This window comes from Microcaecilia unicolor, chromosome 8, assembly GCF_901765095.1.
Source record: "Microcaecilia unicolor chromosome 8, aMicUni1.1, whole genome shotgun sequence".
Classification (NCBI taxonomy): domain Eukaryota; kingdom Metazoa; phylum Chordata; class Amphibia; order Gymnophiona; family Siphonopidae; genus Microcaecilia; species Microcaecilia unicolor.
This window is the reverse complement of record NC_044038.1, coordinates 234,905,146-234,930,906: the sequence shown is the minus strand read 5'-3', so window position 1 is coordinate 234,930,906 and position 25,761 is coordinate 234,905,146. Positions and strand designations below refer to the sequence as shown.

Sequence of the window (25,761 nt, the reverse complement as noted above, 5' to 3'; positions counted from 1 at the left end):
ACCCTGGTCCACAAGATCATCCATGGTGACGCCCCAGCCTATACAGTGGTGGAAATAAGTATTTGATCCCTTGCTGATTTTGTAAGTTTGCCCACTGACAAAGACATGAGCAGCCCATAATTGAAGGGTAGGTTATTGGTAACAGTGAGAGATAGCACATCACAAATTAAATCCGGAAAATCACATTGTGGAAAGTATATGAATTTATTTGCATTCTGCAGAGGGAAATAAGTATTTAATCCCTCTGGCAAACAAGACCTAATACTTGGTGGCAAAACCCTTGTTGGCAAGCACAGCGGTCAGACGTCTTCTGTAGTTGATGATGAGGTTTGCACACATGTCAGGAGGAATTTTGGTCCACTCCTCTTTGCAGATCATCTCTAAATCATTAAGAGTTCTGGGCTGTCGCTTGGCAACTCGCAGCTTCAGCTCCCTCCATAAGTTTTCAATGGGATTAAGGTCTGGTGACTGGCTAGGCCACTCCATGACCCTAATGTGCTTCTTCCTGAGCCACTCCTTTGTTGCCTTGGCTGTATGTTTTGGGTCATTGTCGTGCTGGAAGACCCAGCCACGACCCATTTTTAAGGCCCTGGCGGAGGGAAGGAGGTTGTCACTCAGAATTGTACGGTACATGGCCCCATCCATTCTCCCATTGATGCGGTGAAGTAGTCCTGTGCCCTTAGCAGAGAAACACCCCCAAAACATAACATTTCCACCTCCATGCTTGACAGTGGGGACGGTGTTCTTTGGGTCATAGGCAGCATTTCTCTTCCTCCAAACACGGCGAGTTGAGTTCATGCCAAAGAGCTCAATTTTTGTCTCATCTGACCACAGCACCTTCTCCCAATCACTCTCGGCATCATCCAGGTGTTCATTGGCAAACTTCAGACGGGCCGTCACATGTGCCTTCCGGAGCAGGGGGACCTTGCGGGCACTGCAGGATTGCAATCCGTTATGTCGTAATGTGTTACCAATGGTTTTCGTGGTGACAGTGGTCCCAGCTGCCTTGAGATCATTGACAAGTTCCCCCCTTGTAGTTGTAGGCTGATTTCTAACCTTCCTCATGATCAAGGATACCCCACGAGGTGAGATTTTGCGTGGAGCCCCAGATCTTTGTCGATTGACAGTCATTTTGTACTTCTTCCATTTTCTTACTATGGCACCAACAGTTGTCTCCTTCTCGCCCAGCGTCTTACTGATGGTTTTGTAGCCCATTCCAGCCTTGTGCAGGTGTATGATCTTGTCCCTGACATCCTTAGACAGCTCCTTGCTCTTGGCCATTTTGTAGAGGTTAGAGTCTGACTGATTCACTGAGTCTGTGGACAGGTGTCTTTCATACAGGTGACCATTGCCGACAGCTGTCTGTCATGCAGGTAACGAGTTGATTTGGAGCATCTACCTGGTCTGTAGGGGCCAGATCTCTTACTGGTTGGTGGGGGATCAAATACTTATTTCCCTCTGCAGAATGCAAATAAATTCATATACTTTCCACAATGTGATTTTCCGGATTTAATTTGTGATGTGCTATCTCTCACTGTTACCAATAACCTACCCTTCAATTATGGGCTGCTCATGTCTTTGTCAGTGGGCAAACTTACAAAATCAGCAAGGGATCAAATACTTATTTCCACCACTGTATGTCAGACCTGATAGACCTACCACCCAGGAACGCAAAAAGATCCTCTCGCACATTCCTTAATTTACATCCTCCCAAATGCAAGGGTCTGAAATACAAATCAATGCATGCATCTACCTTTTCCTATACGAGCACGCAACTCTGGAACGCGCTGCCACGTAACCTGAAAACGGTTTATGAATTGACCAATTTCCGCAAACTATTGAAAACCTATCTCTTCGACAAGATATATCACAAAGATCAACATGTGTAACTGTATAATTCAACATGTGTAACTGTATAGTCTTAAAACTTCCAGACTGTCTTATAATGTGTTATAATGTCTTTTTGCTCTAATGCCCTCATCTATCTTACTACCATCTAACACAAAACCCTCTGTAAACCAAATGTATATTCAATGCTATTTCCAGTATCCATGACGAAATGTAAGCCACATTGAGCCTGCAAAGAGGTGGGATAATGTGGGATACAAATGCCATAAAATAAAATCAAGCATTCTCATCCCAAACCCCCCAAAATCCACATTTTCACCATGACTGGCAAGTGGAATACTAAGAAAACGAGCTTCTTATGAAAGGTTCATTAGCCAGGATTCACCCCCTCCACAGATGTTGATTAGAGAGCAGAGGGTGAGGGGGACCCATCAGTGTTTCCTGTTGATTATTATTAATGGTAGTAATAATAGTTTGCATGTAAAGAGCACCTTTAATCTAAACAGTGTCACACTGTGATTTCTAATTTTTGTTGTTTACATCCATGCTTCAGTGCAGTTGCTGAGGTGGAAAATCTGTCTTCCAGTTTTGCTTTGCGTGACAGTTTCTATATGGGGGAGAGATTACAATTCGATCATTATTATCGTTGACAGTCATAGTGAGGCAAACTGAGTCAGAGAGAGACCCTGAGGGCCAGTGGCGATTCTAGGTCGCCTGCCACCCGGGGCGGATTGCCACTGCGCACTCCCCCCCTCCCCCCCAGGTGCAGCGGCGTCCATCCCCCCAGGGTGCAGCATGACACTCCCTCCCCCGGCGCAACGGCTTCCTATCCCTCCCCGGGGTGCATTCTTGGCTGCTGGAGGGTGCAGAGAGCAGCCACGCGCTTGTCGGCTCCGCTGGCTCCCTGCTCCCTCTGCCCCAGAACAGACCTGTTCCGGGGCAGAGGGAGCAGAGAACCAGTGGAGCCGACAGGCGTGCGGCTGCTCTCTGCACTCTCCAGCAGCGTGCACCTGGGGCAGACCGCCCTGCCCTTGCTACGCCACTACTGAGGGCTGCTTTTACTAAGCGGCAGTAAGCCCGACACGGGCTTTCTGCTCGCTATACAGGAAGTACTGCTGGGCTACCGCAGCAGCCCAGCAGTACCTCCCACCCCTAGTGTGCCGTCATTTCCGGTGTTACAAAAATGTATTTATTTTTGTAGCGATGGAGTGAATCCAGCGGCAGTGCCCGGTACCACGGGAGCTCTTACCGCCACCTCAATGGGTGGCGGTAAGGGCTCCTCCCCTATATGGCCACGCGGCAAATGCTTTACTTGCCGCACGGCCATTTCCTGCAGGAAGGCAAGACTTTTACCAGCTGTGGTAAAAGAGGCCTCAGCACGCGTGTGAAACACGTGCCGACGCCAGTGCCGGCCCCCTTTCGCCGCAGAGTGGTAAAAGGGGGCCCTGAGTTTTCTAAGATCAGGACAATGGCAAATTTACTTTTTGATCACCTCAAAGCAGTGTCAACAAAAACTCCTTGCTTCCTCTTCCCTTCTCTCATCCCTGACCGCCAGTCCTTCGGACCTCAGACCATGCTCCTATTCCCATTATGGTTTAGTGCGTTCAGTGTTTAGCAGCAGATGGGGGCGAGCATCATTCTGCACTGGAGGGTCGCATTGTGTTAATGGTTCAACCTGATAAAGATCCTGCATCAGTCACAAATTCTGAACCTATTTCTCTTTAATACTTGCTGTAACATTGATGCAAAATATTGGCCATCCAGGTGGGAAAGGTACTCCACACCCTGATACGTTGCAGATAGGGGAACTGTGGACGATGCTCATCATCTTTGCAACATTAGAATAGTTGACCCAAATGCTGATATTTTGGGTATTATGGAGCAATTAACAATATGCTATAGTTGCTTGGAGGCGATTAGGCCTCAGACATAAGGGGATCTGTTTACTAAGCCACGCGGCATTGCCGACCCAGCTTCAAAGTGAATGGGCTATGTTGGCACTAGGGCAGCCAGCCACGCTACCGGCTTAGTAAACCCCAGCGAAGATCCTTTTTTTTCATCCTTTTTGTTATCTTTATCTGTGAAGCTTATTTTTCAGAAATGGAAAAATAACTCTGAGTTGTGCTATGCTACGTGGTGGAATTTATTTTGTGTTACCTATAGGTATAAGAACATGGCTGCAGAATGTCACAATGGCAGAGCTGCCAAGTTACCCATTCCAGGAGGGAGACTTTTAGGCCGGTCCTGGATTTCTGCCAACTTCATCCTGGTGCATTATGGGATCTGCAGTACTGATTTCAATGGATAGAATCATGGACTACAAATACTACACTGCTTTGGGATGTAAGTTTAAAATCAGGACCGGCCACAAAGTCTCCCTCCTGGAATGGGTAACTTGGCAGCTCTGCAATGGGGTCCTTTTACACAGGCGCGCTAGCCTTTTTAGCGTGTGCTAAAAAGTAAGCATGTGCTAAACGCTAGAGACAGGCAAACACAGAAGAAAGCGGACCTCCGCAATGGAAAAACCAAGAAAAGAACACAGCGAAGGTGACAAGACGGGTGATGCCAAACAAACTTCTACTGGACTCAGAAAAAGTTCACAGCAAGAGTTTATTCTTAAAAAAACGGACTTGACACGAGTTGTGTTTCGGCCATTCAGGCCTGCTTCAGGAGTCTCTGTATGGCAAAATGCTGTTGGTTCTTTTAGGTAAAGTCTCGTCTAAATGTTGGATTTTCCCAATGAGACCGTAAAAACGTTAAGACAAGATTATCTAAACTTCTTGATTCCAGTGTGGGCGTCACTATAGGAATCTGTAGCATTTAACTTGTGCTAATAATTAGCGTGCACTAAAATCGCGACTGCGCCGTTGTAAAACACCCCCCAATGTTTCTCATACTTGGGCCAGAAAATAGAACCTTAGAAAACAATCAAAGTTATACATCGCGTAAGTGTCGAACAGTAAGACTCTACATAATATTTATCTTTTCGTAGTTTTATATTTTGTGTTGTTGAAAAGTTTAATTAATATATTTGAACATCAGGCCACTAGTACCACCACCCTGACTCCAGTCCTGCCCTGCATACCTCCAAACTCTCCCTGTCTTCCTCCCTCCTCTCCTGGACCTCATCAGTACTGACTTTGTCTACCACTTCCCAAAGTTTTCTATCCTAGTCAAAGGCCTAATACAACTGTGAATTCAGGCCTGAGTGGACTATGGTTTTGGACTTGTGTTGGCTCGGGCAGTCTCCTAACTAAAGGTCGACTGCTATAACCAGTAAAGTTCAATGTATTTTATTGGGCAATGGGGAGGGTGATTTTCAAAGCTGTTTACATCTATATACCCGCAGAAAAAACCTTGCTGAAAATTGTACCCTTCCCCCCCCACTGAGATTAAACATACCCATGCTGTTAAAAAAAGGACAGAGCTGAAGGGGGTTAGATTGAGGGGAGAAAGGTGCAAAAGTATGTGAATATTAAGGATCTGGTGCCCCACGTTGGTCATATTTTCCAAAGGAAATTTCATGCAGGGTTTCCCTTTGAAAATGAGCTTGCAATATGGAAACTATGTGGCCAGCTTAAAAATTGCCCCCTGACGGGATAATTCTGTAAATGAGGGTACATAAATGACCAGAATACTGGCATCTATGTTTGTAAATGCACTATTTTGGCTATACATAAGAACATAAGAAAAGACATACTGGGTCAGACCAGTGGTCCATTTAGCCCAGTATCCTGTTTCCAACTGTGGCCAATCCAGGTCACAAGCACCTGGCAGAAACCCAAATAGTAGCAACATTCCATGCTACCAATCCCAGGGCAAGCAGTGACTTCTCAATGTCCATCTCAATAGCAGACTGTGGACTTTTCCTCCAGGAACTTTCCAAACCTTTTGAGTCTGGGGTAGGGTTACCATACGTCTGGATTTACCTGGACATGTCCTCTTTTTGAGGACATGTCTGGGTGTACGGGCGGGTTTCTCATACTTGGGCCAGAAAATAGTCCGCCTGTTTGTCCGGATTTCTGGACAAACGGGTGGGCGGGCGGTGGACCTATCCTAGCCTCCCCTTCCCTTACTTACTATCTACTGCCCTGGTGGTCTAGTGACCTCTTCAGGACAGGAAAGAGCCCCCTCTTTCCTGCCCGGAGCGCTGCCCTTGCCCTGCATCCTGTTGCTGTGTGACGGTCTCGGGATTCAGAATGGCCGCCGAGAGTTAAAGCAGCCTCGCCAGACTTCAACTCTCGGCGGCCATTTTGAATCCCGAGACTGCCACAGCAACAGGATGCAGGGCAAGGGCAGCGCTCCGGGCAGGAAGGAGGGGGCTCTTTCCTGCTCCGAAGAGGTCACTAGACCACCAGGGCAGTAGATAGTAAGTGAGGGGAGGGGAATATGAAATTGGGTGGCGGAGCAGGTGGGGGAAGAGAGGTTGGTGGTTGGGAGGCGGGAAATACTGCTGGGCAGACTTGTACGGTCTGTGCCCTGAAAAAGACAGGTACAAATCAAGGTAAGGTATACACATATGTTTGTCTTGTTGGACAGACTGGATGGACCGTGCAGGTCTTTTTCTGCCGTCATCTACTATGTTACTATGCTCATTAACTATCCCCGCCTCCCAACCACCAGCTCTGGCACAGACCGAATAAGTCTGCCCAGCACTAGCCCCGCCTCCCACCACCAGCTCTGGCACAGACTGTATAAGTCTGTTTACACTTTCCAAAAATACTAGGACTAGGGGGCATGTGATGAAGCTACAATGTAGTAAATTTAAAACGAATCGGAGAACATTTTTCTTCACTCAACGTATAATTGAACTCTGGAATTTGTTGCCAGAGAATGTGGTAAAGGCGGTTAGCTTAGCGGGGATAGTGCTGGGCAGACTTATACGGTCTGTGCCCTGAAGAGCACAGGTACAAATCAAAATAGGGTATACACAAAAAGTAGCACACATGAGTTTATCTTGTTGGGCAGACTGGATGGACCGTGCAGGTCTTTTTCTGGTGTCATCTACTATGTTACTATGTTATGACCCGGGGGAGGGGAGGGGAATATGTGACAGGTGGCGGGGTGAGAATGAGAAAGGGCGGGGTAAGGATGCGAAATGGGCGTGGTGTGGGCGGGGCGTGACATAGTAACATAGTAGATGACGGCAGAAAAAAAAACCTGCACGGTCCATCCAGTCTGCCCAAGTGACATGCGTCCTCTTTTTCAGAGGACAAAATATGGTAACCCTAGTCTGGGGGAGCTTTGATGGGTGCACAGTTGCAGGAGTGTATTATACAATACTATCCTTTATGCACATCCTATATAATAATTCTCACCTCCAACGTTCTATGCTTGGGACCGTGGCTGCCTGGCTGCAAGTGGTCTGCGAGGCAGTCACGCACGGACGTCACTGACGACAACACAGCTGATTGCAAGGCAAGGGGAGGAGTACGCCCCTACTCCTCCTACTGCCTCGGAATCAGCTGTCACCCCCCCCCCCCCCCCCCGGAACGCCGAAAACCGCACCCCCCCTCCCGCCGCTGTTGTGCACTACCTTCGGGTGGATTCCTCAATCATCTTCTTAGAAAGTTTAACTCCGTGCATCTGACGTCAGACGCACGGAGTTAAACTTTCTAAGAAGATGATCGAGGAACCTACGGGAAGGGAAGGTAGCACAACAACGGCGGCGGGAACGACAGGTTCGCGGAAGGGGGGGTTCGAGGGGGCCGTAGCATGGGGGGGGGGGGGGGGAATTGCCTGCCTAAGGCCCGTTTCCTTGCCTACAGAAACGGGCCTTTTTTACTAGTTTCTGTATAATCTAGGCATGAGTTACGTACACTGGCCTGGGGTAAGTGGTTGTGCTTAAATTAAACACACGTATTTGCGCTGCTACATTACCGTCCTAGATGTCTTCTTGGCATCTAAAAATGGGTACCCTTTATAGAGTTTGCCTCCTGATCACATGTCTGTTATGGAAGGTACAGTGCTTTGCTTTGTCTGGTTGTTTGAGCATTGAGCCTGCAAATAGGTGGGAAAATGTGGGGTACAAATGCAACAAATATAATATGGAGTGAAATGTAGAAACAGGGGTGATATGATACAGACGTTCAAATATTTGAAAGGTATTAATCCGCAAACGAACCTTTTCCGGAGATGGGAAGGCGGTAGAACGAGAGGACATGAAATGAGATTGAAGGGGGGCAGACTCAAGAAAAATGTCAGGAAGTATTTTTTCACGGAGAGGGTGGTGGATGCTTGGAATGCCCTCCCGCGGGAGGTGGTGGAAATGAAAACGGTAACGGAATTCAAACATGCGTGGGATAAGCATAAAGGAATCCTGTGCCGAAGGAATGGATCCTCAGGAGCTTAGTCGAGATCGGGAGGCGGGGATAGTGCTGGGCAGACTTATACGGTCTTTGCCAGAGCCAGTGGTGGGAAGCAGGACTGGTGGTTGGGAGGCGGGGATAGTGCTGGGCAGACTTGTACGGTCTGTGCCAGAGCCGGTGGTTGGGAGGCGGGGCTGGTGGTTGGGAGGCGAGGATACAGCTGGGCAGACTTATACGGTCTGTGCCAGAGCCGGTAGTTGGGAGGCGGGGCTGGTGGTTGGGAGGCGGGGATAGTGCTGGGCAGACTTATACGGTCTGTGCCCTGAAAAGGACAGGTACAATTCAAGGTAAGGTATACACAAAAAGTAGCACATATGAGTTATCTTGTTGGGCAGACTGGATGGACCGTGCAGGTCTTTTTCTGCCGTCATCTACTATGTTACTATCTCCTACTTGTCAGCCTGCAGCCTTACTGAAGTCACCTGTACTCAGCACTTTGACCACCTGGGGTCTCTGAACCTCTTTGCAATGCATCATACTGTTTGTAGCCTGCACGCAGTTGAGCGGGAAAGCAATGACCACAAATTCTAGGACATCTTGTGAATCTGTTGCTTGTGATATGCATGATATCAATAGTGGGAGGGAGCATATGCCAGTTGATGACGTCAGACGGTGGCCCCAGAGGACAAAAGTAGGCAGCCAGACGTATCAGTGCCTGACCCTTGGAAGTCACCCTTGTTAGTCTATGCAAATAATTGTCTTCCAGCCTGAAAAGCCAATGTTACTGTATAGTTTTCATGCATGAAAAGCTGTGCCTGTGTGCTCCCCCTTAATGCCCTCAGGAAAAGGTTTCGGAGGCGACTGACATTGTTTTAATTTTCTTTCTCCCTCTCTCCTCTCACCCTGTTCCTCTTCACTGGTGTCCTAATAATCTAGACTAATCTGTAACCATGACGACGGAGACGGGCACAGATTCTGAGCTCAGGAATGCCCAAGAGGAACCTCCGCAGCAGCAGCAGTTAGCAACAGCAGCGCCGGCAGTGGTGACACCGTCGACCCCTGCGCCATCTGCAAACAATCTGGAAGCCAATGCAGACACCAGCAAATTAGAACAGGTTAGTAGCAAGTCCGGGGAAGCAGCTGTGGGCTGAGTGAATCTGGGAGGTTGTGACGTGATTGCAGCTAGCACAGGGCAGGTGTTCTGTGATGCGCCATAGAAATTACAGCGTTATTAAAGGTAATACTCATCTCTTATTACAGGGGGTTCACAAATCACTTGGGTTTTCAGGATGTTTTTCTGTGATTGGGCTTTATATTTATTAAGTGTCTTTTTGAAGAAATTCCCAGCAAGAATAAGTTACAAATAGGTAAACTTTCAAGCTACATAAACACTGGTACTTTTTTCCTTTGAATACTTACGCTATGGACTTTTGCTGCTGATTTTTGTGTGGACTAAAATTTAAACTTTTCTGGAAGATGATATATGCACATTGGAAAATTGGATCCATACAGGTTCCTTCCATTGCCCAGCCCGCTCCTTGCCTTCGGGAATATTTCCCCTGAGTGCAAAAATTTCTTTATCCTTACCTCGTTGCCCTACTTACCCCTTTCCATTTGCTGTACCCTGTCTATTTTTTTTATTCAAATGTTGTAAGCCACATTGAGCCTACCAGAGGTGGGAAATTGTGGGATATAAGCACTGTAAAATAAATACATACACTGTAAAAATCTGCAGAAAGTTTCAGCTGGACAGCGAAGGGTATGTTTCACAAAGGCAACTTGATCCAGGTAGGCAATTTTGAAAATTGTTTGCAGGGCCGGTCCTAGGGTCTCTGGCGCCCCCTGCGGACTATCAGTTGGTGCCCCCCCCCCCCCCAGCTTCTCCTTTCTCTCTTCTCCCACCATGCCCCTGTCCAGCGATTCTCCTTCACCCCCATCCCCCTCCCATTTATGGCCACCTGCCCGCCCTCTTCTCCCCCCAACATCCCCCTTTTTCTTCTTGCCACCCTGCGTGGTTTAAGTCTTTTTTTAATTTACTTCCGTCCCAGCGGCTGCGTCATTTCAAAGCCCTGCCCGTCTCTAGCCTTCCCTCCCTTCGTGAGTTCGTTCCCGCAGAGTCCCGCCCTCGAGGAAATGACGTCAGAAGGCTGGACTCTGCGGGAACGAACTCACGAAGGGAGGGAAGGCTAGAGACGGGCAGGGCTTTGAAATGACGCGGCCGCTGGGACGGAGGTAAATAAAAGATTTAAACCCCCAAGGGTAGCGCGGTATGGCGGCGCAGCGCCACAGCGGCGCCCTTGAAGGCAGGCGCTCCCCTGCAGTGCTTACCCTGCTTACTGGGTTTGACCGGCCCTGATTGTTTGCATAGAGACCATGCACAAGATATATTTGTATGCACTGGAGACATGGTATTCATTGTGAAAAGCCAACAGATTTGAAACTCACTGCCTTATTGGAAGTGTAATCCTATTGTCAAGAATCTCTGTTATATAATTCATTGCATGTATGCCTGTTCCCCCTTTGCAAATTCAGATCCTCATACCGGTTCTGTTCAAAACTTTTCCTATATCAGAGGCTACAAAACTTTGGGGCCCTTTTTACAAAGCGTCGGTAAGCCCAAAGCGGCAGTACTTCGACCTCGAGCGTGCACTATTTCTGGTGAGCCAGAAATTTTTTAAAATTGTATAGCGCAGCGATAATCGGGCATTGCCATGCGCTCTCTGGTTACTGCTGGAGCCCTTCCCGCCACCTCAGTAGGTGGCGGTAAGTACTCCCCCCGCATGGCCACGCGGTAAAAGTAATCTTACCGCATGGCCATTTGTTTTTTGGCGATTTTTACCTGCTGCGGTAAAAAGGGCCCTGGCATGTGTTCTGCATCAGTTAATGCACCTACATTGCCTGTCGCTAACCAATTAAAAGGCGCTTAGCACATGAGCCCTTGCCACCTACATAATGGGGTCGCGGTAAGGGCTCATGCACGAATCTGTTTTAATGGCCATGCGCTAATGGCAAAATAAGCTTGTGGTCCAGAAAAAAAGCACAAAGGGCTCTCAAGAATGGAACCCAACACGGGCCGTGTTTCAGCATGACTAATGCCTGCCTCGGGTCAATTCAATCAACACTAGGGGGTCCTTTTATTTAAGGCATGTGGGCGCCTACATGCATCCAATGCACGTGAAATTGCACTACTGCCCGGCTACGAAGTGCTCCGGGCGGTAATTCCAAAACACGCCGCATGGCGCTTACCTGGTGGTAATCGGCAGTTTATGCACATTGAACGCTTACCACCCAGTTAGCGTGTGTGAGACCTTACCGCTAAGTCAATGGGTGGCGGTAAGGTCTTAGAACAAAAATGGACGCAAGCTGGTTTTAATTTTACCGCGCTTCATTTTCTGGCACAAAAAATTGCCTTTTTTCCCAGGCGCGCTGAGGAAATGGACCAACGAGCACCCAAAACGCGCGCAATACACCAGCACAGGCCACTTTTAGGCACGCCTTAGTAAAAGGACCCCTTAGATGCGTGAGTTGTTGCTCAAAATATAGATGATGTGGTTCAACATAATAATGGTTTGCTCTGAAAAATAAGAATTGAGTGATTTGCAGTGGAGCAGAATGCTGAGAAATTGCGCCAAAAAGCAAGTTAACTGGCCAGGAATGGAAGCTGGCTAATTCGGGGGAGTTTCAGCGCTGGAGTCTGGTTACCTCCCAATATTCAGAGCTAACCAGCCATGTTTAGCGCATAAACAGAACCACATAACATCAGAGTAGCCATACTGGGTCAGACCAAAGGTCCATGTAGCCCAGTATCCTGTTTCTAAGCAGTGGCCAAGCCAGTCACAAGTACCTGGCAGAAACCCAAATCGTGGCAACATTCCATGTAGAACCCCAAAGAATAGCAAGATTCCGGAATCCTAAAGAGTGATAAGATTCCATGCAGAATCTCAAAGAGTAGCAGTATTCCATGCTACCAATTCCGGGGCAAGCAGTAGCATCCTCTTGGCTATCTCAATAACTCCCTGCTTCAGCTCAATCACTTCTTCCCATTTCTCTTCTCTCCTTCTTTTCCTCCATCACCACTTTACACCCCTTGTTTTGCATCTTTTTTTTTTTCACCTCTTGTCCCTTATCACCATCAGACCATACCCCCCTCTACCATCTTACCTGGCCCAGGCGATAGGCTCCCCAACCCATTTAAATCGCTTTGAATATCAGACGGATTAACGCCAAGCACATCTTTGTCTGGGGTCTACTGTATTGAATATAAGAAGAAACAAAGTAAAAATCACAGAAAAAAACCCCCCACATGATAGAGGTCTATAAAATAATGAGTGGAGTTGAATGGGTAGATATGAAGCTTCTGTTCACATTTTCCAAAAATACTAGGACTAGGGGGCATGCGATGAAGCTACAATGTAGTAAATTTAAAACGAATCGGAGAACATTTTTCTTCACTCAACATATAATTGAATTATGGAATTCGTTGCCAGAGAATGTGATAAAGGCGGTTAGCTTGGCGGAGTTTAAAAAAGGTTTGGACGGCTTCCTAAAGGAAAAGTCCATAGACCATTATTAAATGGACTTAGGGAAAATCCACTATTTCTGGGATAAGCAGTATAAAATGTTTTGTACTTTTTGGGGATCTTACCAGGTATTTGTGACCTGGATTGGCCACTGTTGGAAACAGGATGCTGGGCTCGATGGACCTTTGGTCTTTCCCAGTATGGCAATACTTATGCACATACAACCTGCACGTACAACCAAAGCAAGTAGAGCCACATCTAATATTGTGTGATTTACAGTCCACATTCCAACTGCTCTTGTAAGTACTACAGTTCAGCAGTCGGCATTCTGTCGCAGTTTGCCCTGAGAATATTTCTCTTTTCACTGTTTTAAGCTGTTGCCAGCTGTTCAATTCATTTAGTTCCATGTTATAATTCTGCTGAGTTTTCCACAGTACGTGTGCTTAGAAAAAAAAAATAAATCCCATGACTTCCATTGACTCAGATGTTACAAAGGCAGACCTTCTGCCTGCCTTGTAAAACTGACAGGCTGAGAAGAGAGGGAGTGAAGGATATCCAGGAGCAGGGTAGAAAGTCTCTGGAAAGAGTACATCAGGGGACAGTGAGGGTTTGAATCACTCAGTCTAAGAAGAGATGCAAAAACACCTGACTCGTATGCTGTTATCTCATGGAAACAGAACTGGGGAAAAAAGAATTAGTGAGTCAGGTTCTAAGTCTGTCTTTTGAACCAAGACTCGGGGCTTGTGCAGCCAGGTGTGCAAACCCTGAATTTGCACAGGGATTGCAACAGCAGGGAGCGGCAGTGTGCCCTGAGGCCAATAGAACGGAGCCTGCAGCTGGATGTGGTGTGCTGCTTTATACTGTGCCATCAGCCCGATACTGTACTGCCACCAGACAAGTTCAGCTGACCCAGAAGTGAAAGGGTTGGCTGCAGAGGAGGGACACAGCATATCAGCACTGAAAAGATGAAAAGAAATTTTTGACCTTTGCAGCAGCTAAGTACATAAGTAGTGCCATACTGGGAAAGACCAAAGGTCCATCTAGCCCAGCATCCTGTCACCGACAGTGGCCAATCCAGGTCAAGGGCACCTGGCACGCTCCCCAAACGTAAAAACATTCCAGACAAGTTATACCTAAAAATGCGGAATTTTTCCAAGTCCATTTAATAGCGGTCTATGGACTTGTCCTTTAGGAATCTATCTAACCCCTTTTTAAACTCCGTCAAGCTAACCGCCCGTACCACGTTCTCCGGCAACGAATTCCAGAGTCTAATTACACGTTGGGTGAAGAAAAATTTTCTCCGATTCGTTTTAAATTTACCACACTGTAGCTTCAACTCATGCCCTCTAGTCCTATTATTTTTGGATTCTCCTCATTTTATCATAATCTCCTTTTTGAAAGTTAAATGATAAGGTATTGGATTTCCTGCATGAAGAAAGGCTGAAGCGTCTAGGGCTCTTCAGCTTGGAGAAGAGACGACTGAGGGGAGATTATGATAGAGGTCTGTAAAATAATGAATGGAGTGGAATGGGTAGACGTGAATCGTTTGTTTACTCTTTCCAAAAATACTAGGACTAGGGGGCATGCGATGAAGCTACAAAGTAGTACATTTAATACGAATCGGAGAGAGGTTTTCTTCACTCAATGTGTAATTAAACTCTGGAGTTTGTTGCCAGAGAATGTGGTAAAGGTGGTTAGCTTAGTGGGGTTTAAAAAGGGTCTGGACGGCTTCCTAAAGGAAAAGTCCATAGACCATTATTAAATTGACTTGGGAAAATCCACTGCTTATTTCTGGTATATCAAGTCTGATTGTGTTATGATCACTGTTATCAAGTGGCCCCAGCACCATTACCTCTTACAACAGGTCATGTGCTCCACTAAGGACTAGGTTTAGAATTTTTCTCCTTGTTGGTTCCCTGAACCAGCTGCTCCGTAAAGCAGTCCTTGATTTCGTCCTGATGTTACATTTATCCAGTCAATACTGGGGTAATTGAAATCACCCATTATCATTGTGTTACCCAGTTTGTTAGCCTCCCTAATTTCTGATGACATTTCTACATCAGTCTGTTCGTCATGGCCTGGTGGGCGATAGTACACTCCTATCACTATCCTTTTCCCCTTTACACAAGGAATTTCAATCCATATGGATTCCAAGATGTGTTTTGTGTCCTGCAGAATTTTTAGTCCATTTCCTCTGTAACATATAATGTTACCCCTCCACCAATTCAGTCCACCCTATCACCGAGATATAATTTGTATCCTGGTATAACAGTGTCCCAATGGCTATCTTCCTTCTACCAGGCTCTTAGAGATGCCAATTATCTTTCTTTTCATTAAGTGCAATATAATCTAAACTCCCATCTAGGTTCTTATGCTTCTGGCATTAGCATACAGACATTTCAAGCAATGTTTGCTCTTTCTATTTATAATTTTCTCAGTAGTTGACAGTGATAATTTGCATTCTTTAAAATCTGTCTGGTCTTTATTTAAAGACACTTGATCTACTATGGTCTTTATTGTAATCTCGCTATCAGGATGCCTCATCTTCCCTGCTGCCTGCATCTCCTTGTTGGTAATTTCTTAAGTTGCTAATGGAATAGGAATATATAAAGTCCCCTGATTGCTAGTTATAGGCTAGGCTATGCTAAAATGTAGCTGTTTATTATTATTATTAATGTTATTAGTAGGTTCCCCTCTATGTACCTAGGTAGACTATATTTCTAAGAGCTAATTATTTGGCTGATAGATATGCCTTTATTACATTTCAAGCCTTCTAATTGATTCAAGGGTTTATAAATCAGAGATCAGGCCAAGGGTGTGTGGGAGGGAATTAAAGTGTAAAATGAGGTTTCCTGTGACTATTAACTGTGTTGTGTACTGATACTATGGTAACTTTAAAATTGTTACTGTTCCATAGGCTAGCATTTAAAGGGACTGAGACTTTAAATGCTAGAAAATTATTCCTTAATCTGCCTTTACTAAGAGAGCAGAGTAACTTAAAATAAAGTCACTGAAGCTACCTTTATAACTTTAAATCTACCTTTCCACAACTTTAAAAAGCAATTTCCCAGCAAATACTTACCAGTGATGTTCTCTCCCCCTCTGAAAGTTCTCTCACAGCCCCTCTTCTGGACTGAGAACAACTCAGCCCTGCCTTATGTGCTTGTTCTTCCTTGATGATAAACACTGCAATCAATTTGCCAGTAGGGCAAGAGACAGAAAAAAGGAAGGCAGCTGAAGAGGTGGGGAAGACTGCAGGAGCTGGAGAGAGATTAAATGAATGATGCTGGAAATAGATCTTAAAGGTACAGGTGGAATTAGGAAGGAGAAAGACCAGAGAGAGACAAAGTCAGAAAAGTAAACTAGAACAAAATTCAGGAGAAGGAAAGAGGTTTCAGAACCAATGGGAGAATAAATTTAGATAATGAAGGGGAAAGGGTGATGCCTTTCTGTAGGGTACAGCCAAAGTGGTTTACATATATTATATGCAGGTGCTTTTTCTGTCCTTAGTTAGGGTTACCATATGTCCGGATTTACCTGGACATGTCCTCTTTTTGAGGACATGTCCGGACGGGTTTTGCCAGTCCACCTGTTTGTCCAGATTTCTGGACAAACAGGCGGGCAGGCGGTGGGCCTATCCTAGCCTCCCTTTCCCTTACTTACTATCTACTGCCCCGGTGGTCTAGGTATCTTAATGTATTAGCCCTGGCTGAGGACTCCCATTAAAGTGAGCCCCCTCTTTCCTGCCCGGAGCGCTGCCCTTGCCCTTCATCCTGTTGCTGTGATGGTCTCGGGATTCAAAATGGCTGCTGAGAGTTGAAGCAGCCTTGCGAGACTTCAACTCTTGGGGGCCATTTTGAATCCCGAGACCGTCACAGCAACAGGATGCAGGACAAGGACAGAACTCCGTGCAGGAAAGAGGGGGCTCTTTCCTGCCCTGACGAGGTCACTAGACCACCAGGGCAGTAGATAGTAAGGGAGGGGAGGGGAATATGTGACATGGGGCGGGGTGAGTATGTGAAAGGGGTGGGGTGTGGGTGGGGCAGGGGCGGGACATATGTCCTCTTTTTGAGAGGACAAAATATGGTAACCCTATCCTTAGTGGGCTCACAATCTAAGTTTGTACCTGGGCGATGGAGGGTTAAATGACTTGCCCAGGGTCACAAGGAGCTAACAATGGAAATCGAACCCAGTTCCCCAGATTCTCAGCTCACTGCACTAACCATTAGGCCACTCCTCCACTCTGGTTAGCAGCACCTGTTATGTTTGGAGAACACAATTTTTTTTTTTCTTTGACAATTAGCAGCTGTTATGTATGGGGGCAAATTTATAGCTGGACACCTTTTAGGCACCTCAAAGACCTGTGATGGGAGCCTATTCTATAATGATTTAATTTGATTTATTGATTTGATATTACGCTCAGTACAATGAAATGTCAAGGCAGTTTATCACATTTGGACAACCAGATTCCATTCTGGAATACCAGAATAAGTCAGAATTGGCACGCCTGTTTACACAGGTTGAATACATGCAGCAAGGATGTCCGTAACTTGTAGTATTCCATGAGTTATGTGAGTGGGCGCCCCCAACCATGTGTACGCCCCACCCCCCTTGCATTTACATGCTATGCCACTTATGCATGCTGTTACAGAATAGCATTGGGTGCCCAGCTGGCACTTTTTTTTTTTTTTCTTACATTTGTACCCCACGCTTTCCCACTCATGGCAGGCTCAATGCGGCTTACATGCATTTACCCAGGAAAACCAGTTTAAACTGTTTGCTTGAAGATCTCACCAAGGCAAGCAACCCAAGTGGGAGAGGTCAAGAGAATCACAGACAAATGTACACTTCTAATATAATAATTTGCACATCCAACGTTCTGAAGCTGACTCCGTGGCAGTGAAGCCGTGTAGTGTTCGTAGGGTTCGTAATCGCACTCCCGATCACTGCCCCGCCCTCGAGGGAACTCTGTATAGTTGCCAGGGAAAGAAACGTGATGTCAGAAGGAGAAGGGATCAACCACAGACAATCGCTGTCACTGCCCCGCCCTCGGAGGGAACAGAGTAACGCCCCGACCAGAGAACAGAGGACCACAGTGGCGGGAAGCACACAACCCGCCTGACAGGACTCTCACTTTCAAGAAAGTTGAACTCCAAAATACGGACAGTGCACTACAAATTCTGGCCCCTACCACAACCAAATGCCTTGGATTTGGCCGGGTTTGAGATGGCCGGCATCGGTTTCCATTATTGGCGAAAACCGATACCGGCCATTTCTGATATTTGGCCAGCCCCAACCGTATTATAGAAACGAAAGAGGGCCGGCCATCTTTTTCGATAATACAGTTCGGGACCGCCCTTTGCGGCGCCGGCCATATAGATGGCTGGCGCCGTTCGATTATGCCCCTCTCTTCCACTCTCTGAAAATGAACTCCAAAGTACAGACATCAAAGGAAGAGGCAAGTGGAGAGAACGGAAGGAGAGAAGAATCTTCCCTTAAATCATTAATGGCAGAAGGTCATTACGTTGCTAGCGCCCGTTTCATTTCAATGAGAAACGAGCTTTTTTTTTTTTTACTAGTATGGGTATAAAAGCTAGTAGTTTAGACGTTTTCATGAGAATACCCAGATTGCCCTTCAAGGGTGCTAAAATCACTGCACACTTTACACCTGCTGTGAGAGATTGGTCATTGAGGCAGTATATTTACATTTGAAAATGTCAGGTATGCACACTTTTTTTTCTTATGACCTAAACTCACCCCTGGTAACAGCTCTTCACCTTCATTAAATCAATTTTGTGCCGTAAGGGCCTGATAGTCAATGAACTTCTGCTCCTAATTCTGAGAGTTATGCTCCTAAATTGGCCTCCTTGAAGATGTACTAGGGCTGAGTGCCTAAATTTGTATTCAGAATTTCACTAAACTCGAGTGGGGCGGTAAGATGGTGGCAGAAAGCTGAGACAAACAAACAAAAAGGAGGAGCAAACCTCACGTGAACGTGAGCAACAAAAGCAAAAAAAAAGTGAGGTAGATCCAAGGAGGATATCAAATTGTTTTTATTGGAAGAACAGCTTAAAAACGACCCGACACGGCCGTGTTTCGGCCCAAGAGGGCCTGCCTCAGGAACCCTCTTACTCTGGAGTTATTTTCTTTGTTAATGATGGGTAAATGCAAGGGAAAAACCTCAGGTCGACCCTCTTAGCCAGAGGAAGGGGGTGCCATCTTTGGTGGCCCATATTGATAAATATGTGGCTTCTGTTTTGGGTTCAGGAGGAGGATCTGTTGCCCTGTTGGAGTTTGCACAAGAGACAGGAACCCTTGCTCAGCTCCTTGGGGAGTGACATCAGCCTAAGCCCGGATTCTCGCACACCACTTCCACAACTGCGGCCGTGTAGGCATCTGCTTCCTGATCCCACCAAAACCCCATCAAAGGGAACAGAGGTCTAAGTGGTGAGAAGAGTGTTGAATCTAAAAAGTGGCTTAATGGAGACAACCCAGGATCTTCCAATGGATATTAGTCTCGATAGAGGTTCAATTGGAAGCACTTCTGGTCCTGGAAAGCCAGACTGGAAGGATCATCTGCAGACACTTTAATTGCTCAACTTGGTGAGATAAGATTGCCTCCTTCCATATTATCCCAACCATCTTCTGTGACACTTGATGCAATCTGGGAAATAATACCAGATTTGGGGAAAGCTCTTGTCCCTCAGATTCAGTTGCTATCTTCTAGAAACACGTTGAGGTTAACTTTCAGCAGCTGACTTAGGTGACTCAAAGAGTGGGTATTATGGAGAAAAAGCTTGAATCTTCTTAATTATTACAGAACTCCGTGGTTAAAGATTTGGTTAATATAAGAATGGAAGCTTTACAGCATTACAGCCTGAGAATCTTGAACTTTCCATGTCCTACTTTAGTTTTGCCTCAAGAAATTTCGAAGAGGTATTGGAGGTTTTGAAAGTTAATTTACCAGGAGCGTGGTTATAGGCAGGGAAATGGGCGTTTCGTGAGCGATCCAAAATTTACGAGCGTAATTATAGAATATGGCTCAGTGCGCCTAAATCTATGCGCTGTGATTTATGCCATGTTTTCATAGGTGTAAATGGACATGCATAGTTTTAGGAACTGAGATACCAACTACGCATATTTTATATACCGCGCCTAATCTAGGAACCACTTATAGAATATACTTAGGTGGAAATGTTTTCCTACAATCCCCCCTAAGTGCAAATATTCAGCCGAGATAACTGGCTCCATGGTGCGACCGCACCTCGAATATTGTGTTCAATTCTGGTCGCCACATCTCAAAAAAGATATAGTGGAATTAGAAAAGATGCAGAGAAGGGTGACGAAAATGATAAAGGGGATGGGACGACTTCCCTATGAGGAAAGGCTAAAGTGGCTAGGGCTCTTCAGCGTGGAGAAAAGGCGGCTGAGGGGAGATATGATAGAGATCTATAAAATAATGAGTGGAGTTGAACGGGTAGATGTGAAGCGTCTGTTCACGCTTTCCAAAAATACTAGGACTAGGGGGCATGCGATAAAGCTACAATGTAGTAAATTTAAAACGAATTGGAGAAACTTTTTCTTCACTCAACGTGTAATTAAACTCTGGAATTCGTTGCCAGAGAATGTGGTAAGGGCAGTTAGCTTAGCGGAGTTTAAAAAAAGTTTTGGACGGCTTCCTAAAGAAAAAGTCCATAGACTGTTATTAAATGGACTTGGGGGAAAATCCACTGTTTCTGGGATAAGCAGTATAAAATGTCTTGTACATTTTTTGGGATCTTGCCAGGTACTTGTGACCTGGATTGGCCACTGTTGGAAACAGGATGCTGGACTCGATGGACCTTTGGTCTTTCCCAGTATGGCAATACTTATGTACTTATGGCTATCTCACACTGAATATTAGCCATTCCTGGCCGGGTAAATAGCGCTGAATATCGGGCCCACTGAATTTAAGCGTACTAGTTTACTTTCTCATTTTTCTTTCTACATTGTTTTATTTTAAGTTTATTTTTCTTCCTGTGTCCTACTTATGACGCATTATTGTGAATTGAGTGTTGTAGGCTAAAGATGGTTTCCTTTTGAATCTTGTTTAGTATTTTTGAAGTTTTCTGCCAATCTTGCTTTTCTGTACAAGTGTATTACTTGATTTATTAATTTAAATTTGTATAAATAAAAAAGTAAAACATTTCACTGAACTCCTAAATTTAGGAGCATAAAAAGTTTGTAGATTTAGGGTGTGGAAAAAGTGGAGGAGCTTAGCATGGGATTTCAGCATCAGGCTCGTAAATTGGAATCATAAATTAATGATAGGCCTACATTTATAAGCTTAAGGGTTGGTATTTAGCCAGTGGCGGGTCAACGATTTATGTCTGCATTTATGTCTACATAAGTACATAAGTGTTGCCATACTGGGACAGACTGAAGGTCCATCAAGTCCAGCATCCTGTTTCCAATAGTGCCCAGTGCAGGTCGCAAATACCTGGCAAGATCCCAAAATAAGCAGTTAACCACATAAAGAGCCTGTGTTTTATGCGGTCCTATTTATATGGCCACTATGGGGGAGATTCTATATAATCCACACGGAAATCATTTTTGCCTAAGTGTATTCTATAAGATTTAGTTGCAGTATATAGAATACGTTTAGTTGATATCCTAGCGCCTAAAAGTATACACATCCATTTACACCAATGAAAATGTGGCGTAGATCCCAGCGCGTAGATTTTTGCAGACTGGGCTATATTCTATAACAATGTGCATAAATTTGGGAACGCCCATGAAATGCCGATTTCCCCGCCTGTAACCACATCCCTTTTTAACTGCATGTTTTAGAATTTAGGTACAGTTCATTACAGCATATGCCTAGCGAGTTAGCGCATAAATTCTAATTATTGCCAGTTAGTGCTCATTATTGCTTGTTAAGTGCTGTTAACAATGCTGATCGGCTTGTTAAGCCAATTAAGTTACGCGCATTGTTATGGAATATGCTTAGATTTAGGTGTGACACACTAGGCGTGATATTTAGAATCAGGCAGCATTTGCTGTTAAGTGCTGATTCCGTAAGTACATAAGTATTGCCACACTGGAACAGACCAAAGGTCCATCAAGCCCAGCATCCTGTTTCCAACAGTGGCCAATTCAGGTCACAAATACTCAGCAAGATCCCAAAAAAGCTCAATGCATTTTATGCTGCTTATCCCAGAAATAAGCAGTGGATTTCCCCCAAGTTATTTTAATAATGTTCTATGGACTTCTCCTTTAGGAAGCTGGCCAACCCTTTTTTAAACCCCGCTAAGCTAACCGCATTTGCCACATTCTCTGGCAACGAATTCCAGAGTTTAATTACACGTTGAGTGAAGAAACATGTTCTCTGATTCATTTTAAATTTACTACATGGTAGCTTCATTGCATGCCCCCTAGCCCTAGTATTTTTGGAAAAAGTAAACAAATGATTCACCGCCCTCTGAATAGCCAGTTTTGTGTTTGGCAATTAGTGCTGGTGTTCAGTGACACTAACAGGTTAAGTGCCATTGAATATCCGCGTATAGCCCCGCACAACCTAACCGATCAGGAGCCGTTCCTGGCCAGTTAAACTGCTTTGAATGTCAAGCTCCTAAATTAAGACGAAATTGTCAGCTTCTAAGTGGCCCTTTTACTAAGGCGTGTAGGTCCTACGCGCATCCAATGTGCGTCAATATGGAACTACTGCCTGGCTACCATGAGCCCCGGGTGGTAATTACCCAATTTTTACGCGCATCCGAAAATATTTTTTATTTTCTACCTCGTGGCGCAAATCGGATGGTAATTGGCAGTGTACGCGAGCTGACTATTACCGCCCGGTTAACGCATGAAACTTTACTGCTAAGTCAATGGGTGGCAGCAAGGTCTCAGGCCCAAAATGGATGCGTGCCATTTTTTATTTTGCCGCATGTCCATTTTCAGCCAAAAAAAAGGCCTTTATTGCAGGTGCACTGAAAAATGGACCTGCGTGCGTCCAATACACGCGCCTACAACAGCGTAGGCCATTTTTCAGCGCACCTGAGTAATAGGACCCCTAAGCTTGTCTGAAAACATGTCACAAAGTTAGGAGCTTAATTTCTAGCAGGACTGAAGGAAAGAAAATGAACAGGTATGAATAAAATTTACGTTTTATTTCAAGGTATACCTGCTGTACACTGCCTTGAGTTGATCTCTTCATAAAATCTGTTAATAAATCCTAAAAACTAAACAAACTTGGGCACATACATTTAGAAGCTTAGCTCGGACCCGACGTTTTTTAAGGTGCACTAATGAACCGAATGTGTGTTAACAAACAGACGTCTGTAAAACTCGCATAATCTTCTAGCTGGGCAATGGAGAACAATTGTCAGGTAAGCCAAGTTACCTGGCTAAAATTGCTCCTTCCTCAGATAAAATGGCTTGAAAAATGTCCCTCCCATGACTTGCCCCAGTTCAGCTGTGGGGGAGAGTTTGACCTCAACTCTTTTAACTCCTAGTTTATTGCTGAGGATCACGTACCGTCTAATAAAGAAAATAATGTTAATAGTACAGTGTAAAGGCTGATGGGGCATTTTTTCTAAAGGAACATTGTGCTAGATTTCAGGACCGCACCTTAATCACACAGTGACGAGGGAACCAGCAATGACTCCGCGTGGCTGTCTTTTACAAAGGAGCTTTTCTTCCCGTGGAGATAAATTCCATCTTTCATTCAAATACTTCTTTTCTTCTATGCTACATTATTTTTAATGAGGATTGGAGGGGGGGGGGGGGGGGGGAGAAACAGCTACTACTAATGCAACATCATAATTGATACTTGGTTTAAAGCTGGTCATCCTCAATTTATTCCCCTCCTTTCTTAAATTGTCTCAGTCATAGCCAAACAGGTTGTTAAGGCACTGGCAAAACCCCAAAGGATGCTTGGATACACAGGAAGAGGAACAGGCCACAGGAAAAAGGAGGTGTAAATGATTTCAGTATAAGTCTGTGCTTCCAAATGAGCAGAAAAATAACAAGACATTTCATGTTTTTTTTTTTTTGTCATCCTATATAATAATTCTCACCTCCAACATTCTGAGGCTGCCTGGAACCATTGTTTCCGCTAGAGGTGGTGTCCCTCATGTAGTAGATAATAATTCTCACCTCCAACATTCTGAGGCTGCCTGGAACCATTGTTTCCGCTAGAGGTGGTGTCCCTCATGTAGTAGATAATAGTGATGTCACACAACCCACACCAGATTGGCCAGTAGAAGGGAAAGGGGCGGAGCCACGATACAGGGAGCAGCGAATCAGCACAACACTGGGAATGTACAGCAGCAGGAACAGAAGCCTCTCTCACACAGTTACTCTCACATACACTCTCTCAAACATACACACTCAGAGGAAAACCTTGCTAGCGCCCGTTTCCTTTCAAACAGAAATGGGCCTTTTTTTTACTAGTTTGCTCATAATAGTTTACATTATTTGGAATACTGTTGTGTAATTCTGCAGCCTGAACTTTCAAAACATTATAAACAGAATAGAGTTGGTTCAAAGAGCAGCAGCTAAAAATGGCCATTGGTTCTTCCTCATAGTGGATGTGGACAGACTTAGGGGGTCGTTTACTAAGGCGTGCTCATGTTTTTAGTGCGCGCTAAACGTTAGAGATGCCAATGTATTCCTATGGGCGTCTCTAACGATTAGCACGTGCCTATTTTTAGCGCACGCTAAAAATAGCACAACTTAATAAAAGACCCCCCCCCCCCCCAAAAGATCTAAAGATGTGTCCATCTTTCTGTCTTCGCAGGCAGGGTGTACACGTGAATGTTAGCATGTGTGTAATACAGGGGCGTAGCTAGGTGGGGCCACGGGGGCATGGGCCCCCACAGATTAAGCCCTGGCCCCCTCTACATTTGACCCTCTCCCGCCGCCGCCAGGTACCTTTGCTGGCGGGGGTTCTCAACCCCCACCAGCCGAAGAGTTCTTCAGCACCGGTCGACTCTGGCGCCTTCGCTGATGATCTCTTTCTGACTCCTTACGTCCTGCGTGTAGCCTCGTGTGGGACGTGCATGCAGGACGTAAGGAGTCAGAAAGAAATCATCAGCGAAGGTGCAAAAGGGGGCCGGAGCTGGCGTTGGTACATATTTTAAGCACGCACCGAGGTCCCCTTTTACCGCAGCGGGTAAAAGGGAAGTCTCACTTTCCTACAGGAAATGGCTGGGCGGCAAGTACCAAACAAAAAAAACAGCACCACGGGCCTTTAAAAATGGAACACAGTTCTTTAATGAATGAGCCTTGACAAAAAGACCCTACACGGGCCGTGTTTCGGTGACTAGCACCTGCGTCAGGGGTCTACATAGAATACAAAACATAGAAATAATATATTTAAAAAATTTTTTTTTTAAATATAATGAGTAAAACCAAAGATTAATATTTAGACTCATCAAGCATACATATATAAGCCTATATAAACACCTAAAGCATTTAATATTTTAACATTGCATTTAATATTTTAACATTCTCATATATTATTACATAGTAATTTGAAAATAAATGGATAATTAATCAAAACAAAAATGGTAACTCACCACAGTGATGACGTGGAAAACTTGGGGAATAACCATTGAGGTGGCAGTAAGGGTTCCTGCACTAACCCGGTGGTAACCGGGCAGCGTGCGGCACTGCCTGATTATCGCTGGGTACAGTCCGCCACTACTCCTGGAGTGGAGGAGTAGCCTAGTGGTTAGTGCAGTGGACTTTGATCCTGGGGAACTGTGTTCGATTCCCACTGCAGCTCCTTGTGACTCTGGGCCAGTCACTTAACCCTCCATTGCCCCTGGTACAAAATAAGTACCTGAATATATGTAAACCGCTTTGAATGTAGTTGCAAAAACCTCAGAAAGGCGGTATATCAAGTCCCAGTTCCCTTCCCCTCTTCCCCCTTTCCCTTATGACATCACAATATCAGAAGTGAGCCAAGTATCGGGCAATTATGCCATTGTGACATCACTGATGAGGTTGGCTCTTATTGGTGGAATGAGTGGAGGAGTAGCCTAGTGGTTAGTGCAGTGGACTTTGATCCTGGGGAACTGAGTTCGATTCCCACTGCAGCT

The 25,761-nt window shown here is 45.4% G+C and overlaps 1 protein-coding gene across 5 annotated transcripts in view; it reads left to right on the top strand.

Moving 5' to 3' along the window:
- Positions 1-25,761, top strand: part of EPB41L1 (erythrocyte membrane protein band 4.1 like 1) — a 302,903-nt gene that overhangs the window by 169,896 nt on the left and 107,246 nt on the right. For all 5 annotated transcript variants that reach the window (XM_030211261.1, XM_030211259.1, XM_030211260.1 and 2 more), the window contains exon 3: positions 9,093-9,271. In XM_030211261.1, coding sequence (XP_030067121.1) covers positions 9,107-9,271 — 165 coding nt within the window. In that variant the 5' untranslated portion in view covers positions 9,093-9,106. The remainder of the gene's footprint in view (positions 1-9,092; positions 9,272-25,761) is intronic.